The following is an 18807-nucleotide window of genomic DNA, read 5'->3' as shown; positions in this document are numbered from 1 at the left end:
CAGCTTGAGAGGTGAGGAGGAAATCAGAAAGGTCTAGGTTGATTGCCATGGGCCAGGACATGACAAGACATTTATGTGGTCAAGATGACTCCCTGGAAATGTACCCAGGCAACTCCTTTCCCTAAAAGCCCCAAGGAGTCCTCCTTTTTTTTATTTTGGGGAGGATTAAGAGGAAGTGGAAAGGGAAGGTTAAGGAAAAGAAGGATGAGAAGATAGATGAATATATTTCAGGGTGAATTTCAAGGATGTCCCTTCCCAGCCTATGGAACAGAAAGGGTATTGGCTTATGAAGTCACATATGGGCCAGATGCCCAATTTTGAGAGAGGACAAAGGAAGCTAAGCAGACTCCAGAGGAAAGACTTGGGGGCAAGATGATGACTGAAGAAGGACAACATATAGACCTTAAGGAGGGACAGGACTGCAATTTAGTCTCAGGGCCCACCTCCTACCTTTACACTGGAAGCGGTGGGTGGGTGTTGTCAGCAAGAGTCTGTCTGCCATGTGCTCAGGGCTGCTGCAGCGGGCAATGCCTGGCTCCTTGTAGCCTTCCTTCACCCACTCTGAAAGCCAGCGTAGGCTGCAGTCACAGTGCAGGGGGTTGGTTCCCAGGGCCCTGAAGAAGCAGTAGTATCAGCTATTAGGTCTTTCCTGATGTCCACCTTCTTGGCACATGTCCCATATTTTAGGAGCCATTTCAATGTTAGCTCCTCTTATCATATACTGATGTGCTTTTAGCTGCTCAAATGGGTAAGTCTTTTGGGGTTTGGGGCAGTGATCAGTGGAGAAATAAGGCCTCTGTTACCCATGGACTCTTTTGCCCCTAAATACTCCCTGCCCCACCCAGGCCAGCCCACCTGATTACCCTCCCATCCCAGAACCTGTTTCAAGTTCCTTCTCCAACTTGGGAAAATTCCTTCCCCACACTTGCAGAATTCCATTCCTCACTTTACCATTTAGATCACATCTTACTACTAGGAAGCCTTTCTGAACCTCAATTGACCTAGGCATCAGTCTTTCTCCCACATTTGTTGTGTTTATGGAGGAATCCATTCCATAGAGAGGGCTCTAATAAAGAAGGGGTCACAAGTTCCTAGTGAGTTCTAGAATCATACAAATATAGATGCCCAAAGGACAGGCTTTAAGAGCCCAAACTTCAAAAATTGGGGAGTCTAGTGCTGACTAATGGAGAGAATCTTGAGGTAGCTATCAGGAAATCTAGGTTTTGTTCCTAGCTCTGTCACTGCTTGCTGTTGGACCTCACACAAAAATGGTCTTGATCTTTCTGTAAAATAGGTTCAGCCCCTTCCCCACACTTACATTCCCCATACCACAGCCCCGGCCTCTGTGGGGCAGAAATAAGGTGTAGGAAACGCAGATAAAGTATGCAGAAACCCGTTCAGTTCTTAGGAAGACAGAAATCAACAGTGTTATCCTTCCCTGATTCCTAGCTGTCATACTCATATATTTCCAAGGTTCATAAGTTTAGCCATGAAGCTGGAGATCTGAAAAATTCATTCTTTTCTTCCCTGAGAATTGTTTTATAATAAAAAAGCCTAAATTTACTTATAGTGTTATAGGATGTCAGAGCTGGAAGGAACCTAAGAGGTCTCTGGCTCTGGGTGAGGGGAAATGAAGATTTATCCTTTTCAAAGGAAGATTCAGACAGAGAGTAGACTGTTTGTTTTCTTTCGGAGACCTCTGGCACCAGAACCTCTGGTGAAGGAGGCTGAGGGACCAGCCTGTGGATGGTCCAAGTCTGAATGCTTCAAGTCTGGAAGTTCCCTGGGGTCCTTACGGAGGTCACAATAAAAACAGAGGGAATAAAATAGGAAAATGCTAGGAGTGTACCTCAAAGAAAACAATGAGGGTCATTAATAACAGCCATTTTCCCCGTGCACATTTCTCAAAAAGTCATTTAGTTGGGGCTTTTGGTGCACTCATCATTACTACATTTGCTCCATGAGAGTGAAGGTAGTAAAACAATGACATGGTGAGTTTTCAACAAGGCACTTACCGATGCCTCTCAGCTCAGCAAAATTAAATATAGGTTAGTAAACTAACAGCCTAGAAATGGGCTCAATGCATTCATTCAATAAGATAAACTAATCCTAAGTCTGTGTGTGTGTGTGTGTGTGTGTGTGTGTGTGTGTATGTATGTGTGTAAGTGGGGAAGCAAAGGGCAGGGGAAGGGGAAAAAGGGGACTAAGGGAGGGGAGAGTCGCTACTTACAGATGGGAAAGAGAGGTCAGGTCATTAAATGAGCCCTCAGGAACACTGGAAATGTCATTGCCGTGAAGAGTTCTGGAGAAGGGATAAACTGAAACATTAAAATCCAACCCTTTTCTCTATGCCTCCATCTCATCTTTGCCTGCTGTCTCTTATCCATACCAAAAATCCCATTTCTCACCTCCATACTTTTGCACAGATGGCTACCCCCTTATCTGGAATGCATTGCCTCTTCCTCACCTCATAGAATGACTCATTTTATTCATAGCACGGTGCTACCTCCTACATGAGATCTTTCCTGATCCCCACAGGAGATAACGCTCTGGACCTCTTGAAATTACTTTGTGTGACTTCGGACATACTTTCTATTTACTTATTTGACTTCTGAATTTCCCCATTTTTGTGAAGGCACAATTCTTTCAATAAAGTTCTTCCAATTTCCCAGAACTGTAACCTCACCCCATACATCTCATCAGTTGCCAAATCTTGCTGTTTCTACCTCCATAACATCTCTCACCTCCCTTGTCTCTTACATACTCAGCTACTACCTCAGTTCAGGCCCTCATCGACCCCCACCTAGGTTATTGAAACAGCATGCCCCTGTACTCTCTTCACATTGCTGCCAAAGTGATTTTTCTTAAGTGGAGATCTGAGCGTGTGACTCTCCTATTCCATAAACTCCAGTGGCTCCCTACTGCCTCCAGGAACAAATAAATGTAAATTTCTCTGTTTAGCTTTTAAAGCCATTTATACATATATAACCTATATCAAATTGCTTGCCTTCTCAGTTGAGGGGTTTGGGGAGGGAGGGAGAGAATTTGGAACGCAAAATTTTGAAAACCAATGTTAAAAATTGTTTTTACATGTAATTGGGGAAAAATGAAATGTAAAATAAAGAAAAAGAGAAAAAAAAATAAAGCCATTTATGACCTTGCCCCAATCTATCTTTCCAGCCTCAATGGACATTAATTACTCCTTCCTCTGTACCCTGTGATCCAGTCAAACTGGATCCTCCCATAGGACTTCAAATCTTCTGTGTCTATGGTTTGGCACCGGCTGTTTCCCAGGCCTCTCTCCTCATCTCCACCTTAAGCACCATGTTCTACATGAAGATTTCCTTGCTTCCCACACGCCCCCACCTCGCCAAGCACCCTCTCAAAAGTGCTACATTTTAGTACTTTGCTTTATATTTATTCTGCACATACTTCTATATGTCCTTGTTGTCTCCTCCATTAGAAGAATGGGGTTGTTTCATTATTTAAATTTGTATTCTTAGCACCTAGCATAGTACCTGGCAGATAGTAGGTACTTAATAGATGCTAAATGCTTTGTACCTTTTAATAGCTAGCATTTATACAGTGCATTAAGGTTTGTAAAATGCTTTATCTATGTTATTTCATTTGATCCTTACAACAACTCTGTAAGGTAAGTGCTATTATCATTCCCATTTTACAGATGAAGAAACTTAGGCTGAAAGAACCTGACCTGCCGAAGGTCACATAGCTAGGAAGTGTCTGAGGCAGTATTTGAACTTAGGTCATCCTGATTCCAAGACCAGCACCTTACCTACCTGCCTCAGTAACTGACATTGTATCCTACCAGTAGAATGTAAGGTCTTTGAGGGCAGGGATTGTTTTATTTTGTTCAGTGTAAAGACAAATCTAAGAGTGAGGGCTAAGACAGAATGTAATAAGTTCCCCATCACTGTAGGTATTTAGATAGAGGCCGAATGATCATTTGCTGGAAACATTGAAAAAGAAAGGTGGACTCAGGTACAGATTGAAATAGATGCCCTCTAAGGTCCTTGCCAATTCTGAGATTCTGTGGTTTTGATATGCATAGAAATTCAGCTATGTGACCAGTCCCAGACCTTTATTGGTCATCTAGGACAGTACCAGGCATGTAGAAGATACATGATACATATTTAATGATTTTGTCAAATTGAATTTGCCTGTTGAAATACCATCAATCCCTAAACAATTACTTGTATATCAATGCAATAGAATATTACTGCCATGTAAGAATGTGAGGGATTCAGAGAAGCCTTGTAAGACTTATGAGAATTAAGTAATCAGAACCAGGAAAAGAAATACACAAATGAGTACAACAAAAGGAAGTAAACAGAAAGTTTACTTTTTGTAAATAGAAACAACAAAAGCCCCAAACTGAATGGTTTTGAAATTATGACCAAAATTGGCCCCCCAGGAAAAGTTAAGAAAATGCACCTCCCTCCTTTTATTGTCAAGTGAGATACAATGGGTATGGGGCATTAAGTATGTTGGGTTAGTTTTGCTGATCTATTTAATTTTTTCTTTCTTCTGTTCCTTAAATTGTAAGCTCCTTGAAGGCAGGGAATGTCTTTTGCCTCCTTTTTGTATCTCCAGCACTTAGTACTGTGCGTGACACAATAGAAGGTGCTTAATAAGTGTTTATTTATTGATTGATTTTTAAATCTTTGTTACATAGCAACAACAACAATAATTAGGAAACATTTATGTACATATCTTCAAGGTTTGCAAAGTGCTTTACAAAGAGGCAGAGGAGGAGTAGCTTTGGAAATGAATGTGATATAAAACAAAATACACCAACCAAAATAAGATGAAATTAAAGAAATTCTACTCATCCTCCAGGATTCAGCTCAAATTTTATACCTTTTATGAAGCTCTGACCAATTCCCTTACCTAAAGATGATCTTTCCTTCCTCTGACCTCCATAGTTTTCTGTGTCTCTATGCTGTTGCTCTCACATTCTATTTTGTTCATTTATTTGCATGTCTATACCCACCCCTCCCAGATTATAGACTCCACAAGGGTTTATTAAATCTTTGAATTTCCCCCAAGTACCTAGGACAAACAATAATTTGCACATAGTTAATATTTAGTAAAGATTTGTTGAATTTCATCAGATTTCTGAAAGCTACAAATTCCACTAGGCACCCCAAAATGGGCAGAAAGCTACCATGCAGTGTATGTATATAGGTGGCTCAACTCCATCTTGCCACCCCTATATGAAACCCTGATGTTTATACTAGCAGCTGACACCTTCCCTGACTCAGGAAACTCTTCAAGCCAAAATTTTATTAAATTTGTAGGAGACACAAAGCTAGGAGGGATGGTTAAACAAATCAGATTCTAGAATCAGGATCCAAAAACATCTTGAAAGGTTTTGATATCGTACTATATCCAAAAAGATGAAATTTAAGAGGGATAAATATGACTTGTAAAATTCACCAATTCAAGAGGAGAGAGACATAGCTAGAGAACAAGTTTTTTCTGTAAAAACATCTGGTGGTTTTAGTGGCCTTCAAGCTCAATATGAGTCTATATTAGCAACTGGAAGGAGTACTGACTGCAATGTTGGAAGACATTAAGAGAGACACAGGTGGTAATGGAGATTGCAGTATCTCTTCCTACCTGGGTATTCTCACAAACTGAGTGACAAACTACATGGTTTAAGTTTGGACAAGCTGTCCAGTCTGGAGAGAAAACTCTCGAGAGGACCTTTTATTTCTAAACATTCAGATTAAAGCTGTGAGGTACTTAAAAAACAAATTGTTGACAATATGCAGTGACTTATTTGCTTTGTAGATTATCCATAATAACATATGAAGAGTTTCACCCTCTACCTTGCAGCTGGTTCCCTGGCCCTGATAATGGACTTAGCCAATAAAGGTCTGGGACTGGTCACATAGCTGAGTTTCTATGCATATCAAAACCACAGAATCTCAGAATTGGCAAGGACCTTAGAGGGCATCTATTTCAATCTGTACCTGAGTCCACCTTTCTTTTTCAATGTTTCCAGCAAACGATCATTCGGCCTCTATCTAAATACCTACAGTCAGGGGAAACTTATTACATTCTGTCTTAGCCCTCACTCTTAGATTTGTCTTTACACTGAACAAAAGTTTATTACTCCTCTATAATTCTCAACTGTTATTTCTTCTTCTGCTCTTTGATGCCCACCAGCACAAATCTAATCCTTTCTCTATGTGACAGTCCTTCAGATATCTGAAGATAGCTGCCATGAGACCCATAAGTCTTCTCTTCCCCAGGATCCCTGGAGAGTGTGTTCTCAGAGGCCTGGTTGTTGCCCTCCTCTGTACGGGTTTCAATTTATCAAAGTTGTTCCTAGGATGTGGTATACTGAACCCAAAACTCTAGATATCCAGATATTTGTGTCAGATTGCACCTAAGACTCAGACCCATGTCAGTGTCTGAGTGCATCTTTCTGACCACATTAGAAAGGGAACTAGAAATTATTTTTGGATAATACAGGTACTTGTTTTTCCCCCTTACTTATTTTACCCTTTATCAGTATAAACATCTGAGAGTTGATTATGTATTCATACTCACATGTGATGTAACTACCTTATAGCCAGGCGCTAAAATCTCAGCAGGGAAGAACAATTAGCAAATTCTTAAATCAAATTAAATCAATTAGTCTTTTAGTCAGTCCTGTTGTAAAGGATGAATCGTTTGTGGTTTAAGTAAGAATGCATGTACCTTGATTATGCAAGTGATGGGTGAACATAGGTCATATTCATGAAAAGTAAGATGTTTGAAATTCATTTATGGAATTTCAAAGACATTTTCATTTATTGGTGAGTACTACCCACCACTTATAATAATGATTAAAGTTCGTAATAGTGGGTATTAATGATTTTTTTTCTCTTTAACTTATTTCAAACTTAGTAACCATCAGTAAGAACATTCAATTATAGAAATGAATTAAAAAAAAAACCCCAACCATCCATGCACTAATCACTTTAATAAAGCATGGATGTTTTTAGTTAAAACAAACCATTAGCCTTGACAGTAGAACTATAAACATGACAATATCCAATGAACTTGCAATCTATTTTTCTTTAGGACAAATATGAAATTGCATTTGGTTTTCACCTATGACAAGTTAGTGCATATAAAAATAGATGGGTTTGGAAAGGGTTCTAAAATCATATCAAGACAATGGTTTTGCTGCACGCCTCTTCAACAATGCAGTTTCCAAGGGACCCCTTAAGCAGCAGAGTCAATAGCTTTCCACAGAACTTTCCATCCTAGGCAATAATCTTTGGGTAAAGTTAGTATGATGGAGTAGGTGGCAGTGGACACGTATCCACTCCCTGTCCAGGAGGGCCTAGCTACTTCGTCTAAGGCTGGAGAAAGAGGCCAGGGTAGGGACACTTCCAAATGCTTTTATAGGAACCATTCAATCCTCAATTCATCAGATTATTTATGGATCACGCAAGCCCTTCCATGCCATTTACCCCGACGAAGGCTTAAAGGCTCCTCACTGTTTTGCAAATGAACTTCAGCCACACTGTTAATCATTTCCAAATGAGACCTGGGCCCCCGGAGGGGAACAGGCAGTATTAATTTAAAAATACCGAATGACCCGAAGGCAGCTTTGGTGCTGTGACTTCTCTTGGTTACACACCCATATATTAGCTCTGCTGCTGAGAACCCTGTAAACTTTCTACACAGTAACAGACTGTAATTCATGGGCACAAAGCTGCCTGGAATTGCTCAGTCAGCAGATTCTCTCCTCTCCTTGCCACCTCCCTCTCTTCTTGGTCCCCCCCCCTCCCCAAAGAAGAAATCCTGCATTTTGAAAACCCAGCTCTAAGCAAAAAGTAACAAGTAGAAAGAAAGCAAGAGCCCACTCAGGGAAGTCTTCAGCATCCGTCTCTTCTCTTCCATGCAGTGTCCTCCTCCACCCTCAAGAGTGAGTGGCTCTAAGCAAAGGGGGAATCTTTCAGGTCCTTAGAACTTCCTCCTCCTTTTCTCTGCTTATGACTGACAATGCATTGCTGAGGACAAGTTAGGGAAGGTCAGGGTTCAGTTAAGGCTCATCTTTGAGAGTATAATAGAAGGTAACCGTAACCCTATCATAGTCAAGAGTCAGAAATCTGATGTGGATGGACTATGGTGGTCATAGTATCATCGCTTTAAGGCTGGAAGGGATTTTAGAGGCCTTCCTTTTAAAGATAAGGAAATAGAAAAGTGAAGTGAATAGCCCAGGGCCACACAGCTCTATGCATTGCACCATCCAGCTGCCCATGATGATCCAGGATGACATTTCTCAGATGCTTATGAGTTCATCTGTGTGTATGACAAACCAGAAATCTAGTGAAGAGCTGGAAGGTCTAAAGAGGTGTGAGGGATGGTATATAATCTTAGCCCAGGAATATGCCTTTAGGGGGATGCTGACCAGAAGCTGGTAGGGGCAGATGCGTTTAGGTCATCATGTAGTAAAGCTTCGGGGTGTCTCTTCAAACATAACTTCACATACCAAGAAAGTGAAATCACAGCTAGTATAGTTATTGAGGCAGTGACCAGCCCTGTCCCTTGACAAGAGGATTACAAAGGGACTCTGATATCCTTAAGAGTACACTTTTGGGGGCTGGTTTGGACAAGCAGCATTCATTTCCTCCCCCTCACTTCACCTTTTACCCTATATCTCCCTGGCCAATATCAACGTATCCACCTCCTACATTTTATTTCCAACAGGGCTGCTTTCTGGGTATTTACTTCATCTCAAGGATGGCATGGCACAGTGGATAAAGAGCCGGCTTCAGAGCCAGGAATTCCTGGGTTCAAATCCTACCTCTGACACACACTGGCTGTGACTCTAGGGCAATCACTTTGCTTCTTGTTGTTCTAGGTAACTCCCTTGGACTATGAGTTGCAGGGCAAGTGCTTACCTGCATTGGCAGAGAGTGTTTGAGACTTTCCAATGAAACCACAGGTTCAGTCCTCTCCATATGGCAAGAACAAGTACATTTAATTTTAAAATGCACCTAAGAGCCTCACAACACTGAGAGTAAACTGACTAAAATACTGATCATGATGTGCAAGGCAGTGTGGTAAAGAGGGAATTGCAGTGAAAGGCCTGGGAGTTCCACATGGATGACCATTGGTTCAAATCCCACCTCCAATATTTCCTAGCTGGGTTTCAGTGGGAAAGTCACTTCATCTAAGCTTCAGTTTCCTCATCTGTAAAGTGGGGGTATATATATGGGAGGGAGGGCGCCTATAGTGACCTCACAGAATTTTTGTGAGGATCAAATGAGAGAAATTGCATCAAGCTCTGTGCAAACCTTAAGATACTTTAATAATGTCAGCAATGGGGGCAAGCTAGGTGGCGCAGTGGATAGAGCACTAACCCTGGAGTCAGGAGGACCTGAGTTCAAATCCGGCCTCAGACACTTCACACTTACTAGCTATGTGACCCTGGGCAAGTCACTTAACCCCAACTGTCTTGCAAACAAAAAAAATAATGTCAGACATGACGAGTGCTAATATACTATGGGACCTTCAGCAAATCACTTCCTTTCTCTGGGCTTCAGTTTCTTCATCTATAATATCAGGAAATTGGGTCAGATTATCTCTAAGGTCCCAGGTCTAATATTTTTCTGTTGCTAAAAAATCTTGGCTTGGGGAGAAGATGTACATATGGATTAGTGTCCACTGAATACAAGACAGCCAAAGCTTGAGCAAGAGAATAAAACTGTACAGGCAGGAGAGTGCCCTGGATGCAATGGAAGTAGATCACGCATAACACACACACACACACACACACACACACACCATCCACATCTGATGGGGCTCAGCCGACAGCACTGGAGCCACCTGAATAACTGGTAAGGAGGAAGAATGCTCAGAAATAAGGGGAGTAAGGGAGAGAACTCTGGCTCAGCTCTGGCCAACGAAATGTACTTTTCTTCCTTTGTGTTAAGCTGGAAATGGGGAAATTGTTTTGCTGATGTTTTCTTTTCTGAATCTCTCCTGAGAACGTGGATAATAAATAAGTGACAATAACAGATTGCACACTGTCAGTCCTGGGCACTTCTTCCCCTTTGGAGAATTGATTTTTAATAACAACACAGATGACACGTGGCATGAGTAGTAGCTGACACCAGAGTTTTGCGGGCTGTAATAAATCATATCAATCTGGAGGGCCCTGAATGGGCACAGCTACTGGGGATCCATTTCACTAATGTCATCATGCATGGGCTCCAGTGGGCATCCAGTTAACAGGTTTGGAAGTGCCAGTAAGCTGTTCCTAACAATATGAAGCTAAGATAAGAAGACATAGAAATGATAATAGGCATAATAAATAATAATCATAATAATAGGAATTCAGGATGGCCCAGTAGATAGAGCCCTTGACTTGGAGTCAGGAAGATCTGAGTTCAAATTTTGCCTCATTTACTTTCTACCTGTGTGACCCTGGGTTAGTCACTTATCTTTGTTTCATCACCTGTAAAACAGGGATAATAATGGCACCTCCCTCTCAGGGTTCTTTTGAGGATTAAATGAGATAATACTTGTAAAGTGTTTTGCAAACCTTAAAGTGCTATGTAAATGATAGTTATAATAATAATAATTATTATATTAGGATTATAATTATATATAATTATATTATACAATAATAATAATAATTATTATTATTATGGTAGTGGTTGATATTAAGAGCTAGAATGGCCACTGGTGACCCCCCAACTTTTTCCTACTCCTAAGCTGTGTTTTGAAACAAGTTTCTTTCCTTTAGGCTGGTCTAGACTAGCCTAGAGTCACCTCTTTCTGAAAATAGTCAATTTGTTTACAGAGGATACTGAACTACCAAGGTAAAGAATGAAATAAGATTATTCCATGGCTAGTAGTCACCCAGTCAGATGGAACCAAATGTCAACCTTCCCCTTAGCCTGCTAGGGTATACTCACAACACCCGAAGAGACCGTAGGCCATTAAAGGCATGGATTGGAATGCACCGCAGCTGGTTGTAGCTCAAGATGCTGAGGGAGAAAAAGACATGATTGTTAACAGTCTGTTGGTTCATTTGTCATGGGCTGTCCATACGTAAGTCATGGACTTTGTGGATTAGTCATCACTAAGGCTGCACAACAGGTCAGTTTCCTCCTTGCTACTGAGTAAGCCTCTGGGACTACTTGCCTCTGCCTTCAAGTGGTGTGTACTCAACACATGCAAAGCTACCTAAAACAAAGCTAACTGGCTTGAACAGAGTGTAATCAGGCAGGGAAAGTCAATGCAAGTGGGAAAAAAAACCCCTCAATTAAATAGGAAGAATTACAAAACTTAATACAAATATTTACTGATTTTCTCTGATGCTGATTACATGTCTAGGCTCACCTCCATTGAAATGGCAGAGGGTCCACTAATATTCCTGAGATACCAGGAGAAAAGAGAGGAAGGGCTGCAGATGTTGGGTGGATCCCCAAGGACATGGACATACCCATGACTGGGTAGCCACATAGTTGTGTTTTCTTCTAAATCATTGGAGGTAATATCCACAGAGATCACAGATCCAAGTATCTGAGTACTAGTTGTTTTCCTGGGTAGAATGTAAGCTTCTTGAGGGCAAGGACTATTCTTTTTTTTTATGTTTGCATCTCTAACACCTATTGCTCAGCCTGACACAAGGAAAGTGCTTAATACATGCTTGTTGAGTTATATTGAATAAATGCCTAAGCTCTATGGTCATTAGCCTACTATACATTGTAGGTGGGGGTTGTGGGGAAAGGAAAGAGAAGACATAGATCTAAGAGGAAAATACAGGAAAAGAAGGGGCATAGGCTCGGTGACAAATGCTAGTTTGTTGTACTACTTACAGTGTGGAGAGCTGAGTCATATTGCTGAAGGTGTAATTGGCCAGGACGCTGATGCTGTTATTGCTCAAGTCACTAGAGAAGAAATGCACAACACAAGAATCACAGCTACCCTTGGTTCTCCGGACTAGTCATTTCTGATGGGCACTTCTCACTGTAGCCAAAGGTCACCTCCATGTGTTCTCATTACAGGCTGTTTCCAAATGTCCTTCATGCATATTATCTGAGGACCTTCCAATTGCCCCCAAATCCCAGTTCATCAGATTCCCTTTAACAGAGAGTGAAGTTGTGGGTTTGGGAGGGAGTTCCAGGTCCTCTGTAGGGGATATTCAGAGGCAAGATGCAAGCCTGAGCTGGGAGCCAGGCCTCATTAAAGAACAAGTGGGTTAATCCTTCACCTTTAGCTTGAAACCCTTCCTGCTCCCCTCAGTTGTCAGTGCCCTCCCAAACTGCTTTGTTTTGAACTACTTTGTATGTACTTGTATTTATTCTCATTATATTTATTTGTTTTACATATATATATATATACATATGATAAGCAAATCACGAATAAGAAAAACACGAATATATTTAAATATATATGCCCTTAAGGAACATGCATTCTAACGGGGGAGACAACAAGTATATATACATATTTTGTCGTTGTTTCGAGGTTTCAGTTGTGTCTGACTCTGTGACCCCATTTGTGGTTTTCTTGGCAAAGACACTGGAGTGGTTTGCCATTTCCTTCTCCAATTCATTTTACAGATAAAGAAATTGAGGCAAACTGAGTTAAGTGACTTGCCTAGGGTCACACAGCTAGTAAATGTCTGAGGCCAGATTTGAACTCAGGAAGATGAGTCTCCCTGACTCCAGACCTGGCACTCTATCCACTGTTCCACCTAGCTGATGTATGTATGTATGATTTATACATGCATAGATATATATGTATACACAAACAAATACACACACACATATACTATATATATATATATATATATATATATATATATATATATATATACACACATACACACATCCAAACTTGATGTCTCCGCCTTTAGAATGTGAGTCTCTTGAAGGTGGGTTTATTTAATTCTTCATATTAATGTCCCCAGTGCCTAGCAGAGTTCCTGACACATAGTGGGGGCTCATTAAATGATTGATTGATTTGTGCTGAATGATTGATTCTTTCCAGGTCTAACTTCCCAGTCACTCATTCCTTCACAGGTCATTTCATGGGGGTGGGGGCGGGAAGATGGGCTCTCATTTGCCATCTGCTAAGAGCCCTGGCCAAAGAGTACTCTCCTTCCACCTTAAGCTGACTGACCTACACAGGTCCTATTTTTGTTGGGGCCATTGGAGGTTGAAGAGGCCCCAAGAATATTTAGTAATAACTACCAGAATGAGCGTATGGATTTTACCTCTCCCCAGTACTGCACACCAAACCAACCCAGCTCTGTCTGCCTTAGTACAGGGCAGCCCAGGTCTTCACTCAAAGAGTTTTGCATATTTACAGAGAAGCATGCCAGGGCTGGTTACTTTACTGAGGGAGGAAACTCAGTTAAAGACAGACCCTCATGTACCTCTTCCAGCTCATTTTAGACTATGTGCTTAGGATTAGGGAAGGGGAAGAGGAGCAGGAGTACATATACTATCAAAGTGTTAAGGAATTTTAAACCTGCCAAGTCCTGCTGGTGTGTAACTGGTCCTGGTCCCTTACGGTGAAACAGGGGCAAAACTCTGTGGCTCTCTCCATCACTCTAAGCATGGGGTCCACTGAGCTAACCTCCCAGTGCAGGGGCAAAAATAAGTATCTCATGTAGTTTCCACCCAGCCCCAGGCTCCTTACATCAGTGTCAGGTGTCTGAGGCCGGATAGCTCTTTGGGTACAGTTGTTAAATGGTTTCCTTCCAGGTACCTGGTAAAAAAAAAAAGACAGAGTGAAGGGAAACAAATCAGACACACACACACACACACACACACACACACACACACACACACACACACACACACACACACACTCTTTTCAGGCAAGGACTCCTGAGAGATGAGGCTCTGTTCCCCATGCATAATGGATGGAAATAAGGCGAGGAGGCAAGATTTATGGGAAGAAGGGGGAAAAAAGACTTCTACTTTTTGAGCCCAAGGTTGTTTCTTTTCACAGAGGAACATACAAGTTCCGTTTTTTCAGGGCCCCTACTTCAAGCAGTGCTAACCTGGGTCGCCCAGGATTAGCTTGCAAAGCTCAGCTGTGAAAGTTGGAAAGAATTGCTATCCTTCCTTCCAGGGACAATCATTTAGTATTCAAGGGCATACAGTACACATTTGGAAGGGAAAAAAAAGATTTTTAAAATGTCCCTCTTACTGTTAGCTGAAATTACTATACATTCCAAATCCGGAACATGGTTGCTGTAAAAGACTGTGTGGCATAGTGAACAGAAGACTAGATTTAGAGTCAGGAAGATCTGGGTTCAAGTCTTGCCTCTGACACATACTAACCATGTGACTCCAAGTCACTTAATGTCTTGGTGCCCAGGTTATTGCTCGAGGTTATTGTCTAAGTGACGGAAGAATTGCAGATCTGTGCTAATGGAAGGAGTGTGCACACAGGCAGTTTCCCACCATGAGGAAATCACAACTCTGCCCCTGCTTCACATGCCGTCCCCTACCCTCCCTACCTCCCTACCTGCAGGGAGGCAGTCATGGACTGATATGGGTACCAGCTCCCAGTGCTCCAGGGAAAGAAAGAACAGAACCATCAGATCAGAGCTTTAGAGCTGGAAGTAACCTTTGAGGCAATCTATTTCAACTCCCTGGTTTTCCAGGTGAGGAAACAGAGGCCCACGTTGTTACTTGGCTAAGATGACACAGGTCAAATTCCTGCCAGAATCAGGATTTGAACTTGGGTTATTCATCTCCAAAGCCAGTGTTCCTTCTTATCACTGTTGGTGGCTGGTGACCAAAGCAAGCAGCCATATTAAAGGGAAGGAAGACCAATTATGAAGACAGGTAAAAAAGACTAGGCTTCTTCAGCCTGGGAAGGCAAAGACCAAGGGAGGAAGGCACCAGTGGAATCTATAAAGTCATAAAAGTCATAGATAATGATAATAATAGCATTTTGAGATTTGTAAAGCCCTTTTACATATATCATTACATATGTCATCTTATTTGATCTTCACAACAACCCTGTGAGATAGGTACTATTAGTATTCCTATTTTACAGATGAGGAAACTGAGGCAGAGGTTAAGTGATTTGCCCAGTGTCACACTGCTAGTAAGTATCTGAGCCTCTGAACTCAGGTCTTCCTGACTCTAGGCCCAGTGCTTTTTCTGCTACCCCACCTAACTGTATAGAAGGTAACACCTGAGCTGAGCCTCGAAAGAAACTTATTTTCCTGTTGTTGAACTATGCCTCTTTCTATCATGTACCTTGGGGTTCTTGCTGCCAACAGGATACTATCCTGTGTCTTATTTTTCTTTATCCTTCTTCCCCAAACCCTACTCCCCAACACATAGTACAAGATCTTTTTTTTTAAATTTTTTTTTTTTTGGGTAGGCAATGGGGTTAAGTGACTTGCCTAGGGTTACATAGCTAGTAAGTGTCATGTGTCTGAGGTTTGAACTCAGGTCCTCCTGAATCCAGGGCCGGTGCTCTATCCACTGCCCCACCTAGCTGCCCCCATAGTACAATATCTTGCAAGTAGAAGGTACTCAAGGAGTGTTTGTTAAATTAATTGTAGAATGTTGCAACAATATTGTTTTCTATCTTTTTCTTTGTTAATATACAGGACATGGGATAGCTAGGTGACACAGAGCATAGAGCACTAGGCCTGGAGTCAGTAAGACTGGAGTTCAAATCCAGCCTCAGATACTGACTAGCTGTGTGACCCTGGGAAAGTCACTTAATCCAGTTAACCCTTTCCTTAACCCTAAGGAAACCTCAGTTTCCTCATTTGTAAAATGAGCTGGAGAAGGAAATGGCAAACCACTCCAGTATCTTTGCCAAGGAAGCCCCAAATGGGGTTACAAAGAGTCGGACATGACTGAAGATGACTCAACAGCGACGTGTAGTCCACGCCGAATTAATTTCCGTGCTGTACTCTGGACTTTCTCTACCATACTGAATGAAGCCTCACCCCAGCCCTGGAACTCACATTTTGGAAGTACCCTGCATCCCTACGGCATCTCCTCTGATTGGATGGTTCCTTCATTTATTGGATGGAACCTTCATTTAAGGAGGGCACGCAGGTCAATCACGTCTCATTGCTCTCCAGACAGAACGTCAGACTTCTTCTACCATCCCCCATGTAGTACTGTTGTCTCTCCCCCAAACCCCTGTGCTGCCCTCCTCCGTTAGAACTTAGCCTCTTTGAGGGAAGGGACTTTCTTCCTACTCACATTTGTATTCCCAGTGCTTAGCATAGTGTTTTGCAAACAATAAGTGCTTAATAAATGCTAGTTGACTAGCTGACTATTTTAGCTCCTAATTAAATGCTGGTTTAAAAATAAACTTTTCTACATGTTAAAAAAAGAACTGAAATGATACACGGTCAGTGGTACACATATTGAGCTGTTGCTTGGAATATAGACTGACTGAAATGTTTGCACCCTCTTTGTAACTCTGGGTGCCTGAGTTTTTGGTGGTTTGCAGAGTACAGAGCTGAAAGCTGTGGGAATGGGGCTGGTCTGGGGGGGAGTGCAACTGGGGGACTTTGCTATTGAATTCTTCCAGTTAGGTAGATAAAACTTTATGTGGGAAATGGGGTTTTAGGAATTCTGCACATGGCAACTTGGAGGAGGGAAGGTACTTAGATGCAGGGTATCAGGTGAAGGAAGGCATCAGTAGGATAAATGAGCCAGGTGGGTGGTAAGGAGCAAGCTGAGGGTGCACTTCACTCAGGTAGACTAATTAGCCCCAAGAGAAATACTACTAAGAAGTCTGGATCAGATAGAAAGTGATTGAACACACCCTCAGACTCAGCCACAAACACACGTATACTTTTTTCTCTCCATCCATTCTTTTCCTCAACTGTTCCTTTACTCAGTTCAGGGCAGAAAACATTTATTAAGAACCTAATATTTTCAAGGAACCATATTGGGATCTTTATTAAAATAAAAATGAAAACACTCCCAGTTTTGAGGAGATTACATCCTACTGGGGACACAGCATGCAAACAGATACAAGATAATTCAGGGAAGGAGAGACAGTGAACACTGATTCCAGGGGATTAGCAAAGCCTTCATGTAGGACCAGGTGACCTCTGAGCTGAGCTTTGAAGGAAGCTAGTGAGTCTAAGAAGCAGAGATGAGCATAGAGTAGATGCCACATGTGGGAGACAGCTTGTATGTAGGTAAGAGATTGGATATCCAGCTCAGGTAAAACCTGGTGGGCCAGAGTGGTTGGATGATAGGATAGATGAAGGGGAATAGTAGTCATAATACACAAAAAATTTGGAAAGGTAGGCTGGAATCAGATGATGGAGGGTTATAAATGCAAGGCTGAGGAATTTATCTTGGAGGCAAAGGAGAGACACCAAAGGTTTTTTAGCAGGAGAGCAACATGTTCAAGCTTGTGTTTTAGTAATATTAATTTGGAAGATTAGAAAAGGGAGAGAATGGAAACAAGGAGAATAATTATGAGACATGTTGTATATGGTAGAGTCAACAGGACTTGGAAAACAGATATATGGGGTGAGAGAGAAGGAAGACTCAAGTTTGACTCCAAAATTACCCTTCTCCTACTCCTTCTTCCTTTCTCTTTTCATCACTTACAAACTATCACTGCTTGGGGGTAATGTCTTGAAATGCCCAAAACAGGTTTACATGTAATTTAAGTGGTTAATTCACGACTATAGGATGCTATGTGATTCACAGACACTCAATTTGGAACAGATTAGCTGGACCCTTCTGTCTTAGTGTCCCAGGGACTTCAGTGTTAGTCCGGACAGTATTTCACAGAGGTGGTCTGCTCTAGACATAGGATGAGGAATATATTCTTAAACATGGGCAAGAAGGCTGATTTATTTTGCTTAGTTGTACTTTATTGCAAGGGACAGTTCTACTTCTAGGTGGTGATGTGGATAAAGCACTGGGACTAAAGTTAGGAAGATCCGAGTTCAAATTTGACCTCAGACACTTACTAGTTGTGTGACCTTGGGCAAGTCATTTCACATCTGAATTTCCTTACCTGTAAAATGGGGATAATAATAGCACCTACCTCCAGGGTTGTTGTGAGGATCAAAACATAATATTTGTTTTTTTTGTTTTGTTTCTTTTTTTTTTTTACCGAGGCAAATGGGGTTAATCAACTTGTTCAGAGTCACACAGCTAGTAAGCCTTATGTGTCTGAGGCCAAATTTGAACTCAGGTCCTCCCAACTCCAGGGCCGGTGCTCTATCCACTGCGCCACCTAGCTGTCACTCAAAACACAATATTTGGAAAGCACTTAGCATACACTTGATAAATGCTTGTTTCTTTCCTTCCTTCTGGGTTCAGGGAGGGGTCACTGAGAAATAACAGCAATGTTAAAAAAAATGAAAACAATAAACTTTTTACTTAATTTTTTAAAAATGGGGTATAGGTGTGTCAAAAGGACATTTGGCATGTTCTTTTTCATCTCAGAAGTGTCCAATCAGGGCAGGACGCTAGAGTCCAGGGAAGCCTAGACCTCTGATTATGCTTAACCATAGCAACAGTCATGACCACAAATGGAAAGCGCTTTGTTGAATTTGTTGTTAGATGCTAGGAACAACTGACATTTGTATAGCACCCTTGTGTGTGCAAAGTGCTTTACATTTATTAGCTCATTTGATCATCACAACAGCCCTGAGAGGCAGGTATTAAAGGTATTATTACTATTACATAGATAGAGAGCTGGCTTGGAAGCCAGCAGGACTGGGACAAAGTCCTATGTCTGATCCATACTTGCTGTGTCACACTGTGCGAGGCTTTAACCTCTCAGTTCTCTAAGGAA

At 41.7% G+C, this 18807-nt stretch overlaps 1 protein-coding gene across 1 annotated transcript in view; it reads right to left on the bottom strand.

Moving 5' to 3' along the window:
- Positions 1–18807, bottom strand: part of SLIT3 (slit guidance ligand 3) — a 722516-nt gene that overhangs the window by 56089 nt on the left and 647620 nt on the right. Inside the window, exons 18-22 of the mRNA XM_027841688.1 lie at positions 13684–13752; positions 11856–11927; positions 10950–11021; positions 2231–2302; positions 451–614 (exon numbers count right to left, since the gene is read on the bottom strand). Of these exons, the coding sequence (XP_027697489.1) occupies positions 451–614; positions 2231–2302; positions 10950–11021; positions 11856–11927; positions 13684–13752 (449 nt within the window). The remainder of the gene's footprint in view (positions 1–450; positions 615–2230; positions 2303–10949; positions 11022–11855; positions 11928–13683; positions 13753–18807) is intronic.

The sequence above is a fragment of the Vombatus ursinus genome, unplaced genomic scaffold (assembly GCF_900497805.2).
Source record: "Vombatus ursinus unplaced genomic scaffold, bare-nosed wombat genome assembly UNPS02014863.1, whole genome shotgun sequence".
Taxonomy (NCBI): Eukaryota; Metazoa; Chordata; class Mammalia; order Diprotodontia; family Vombatidae; genus Vombatus; species Vombatus ursinus.
Note: the sequence above shows the minus strand (reverse complement) of the source record. Positions and strands in the feature narration are given on the sequence as shown.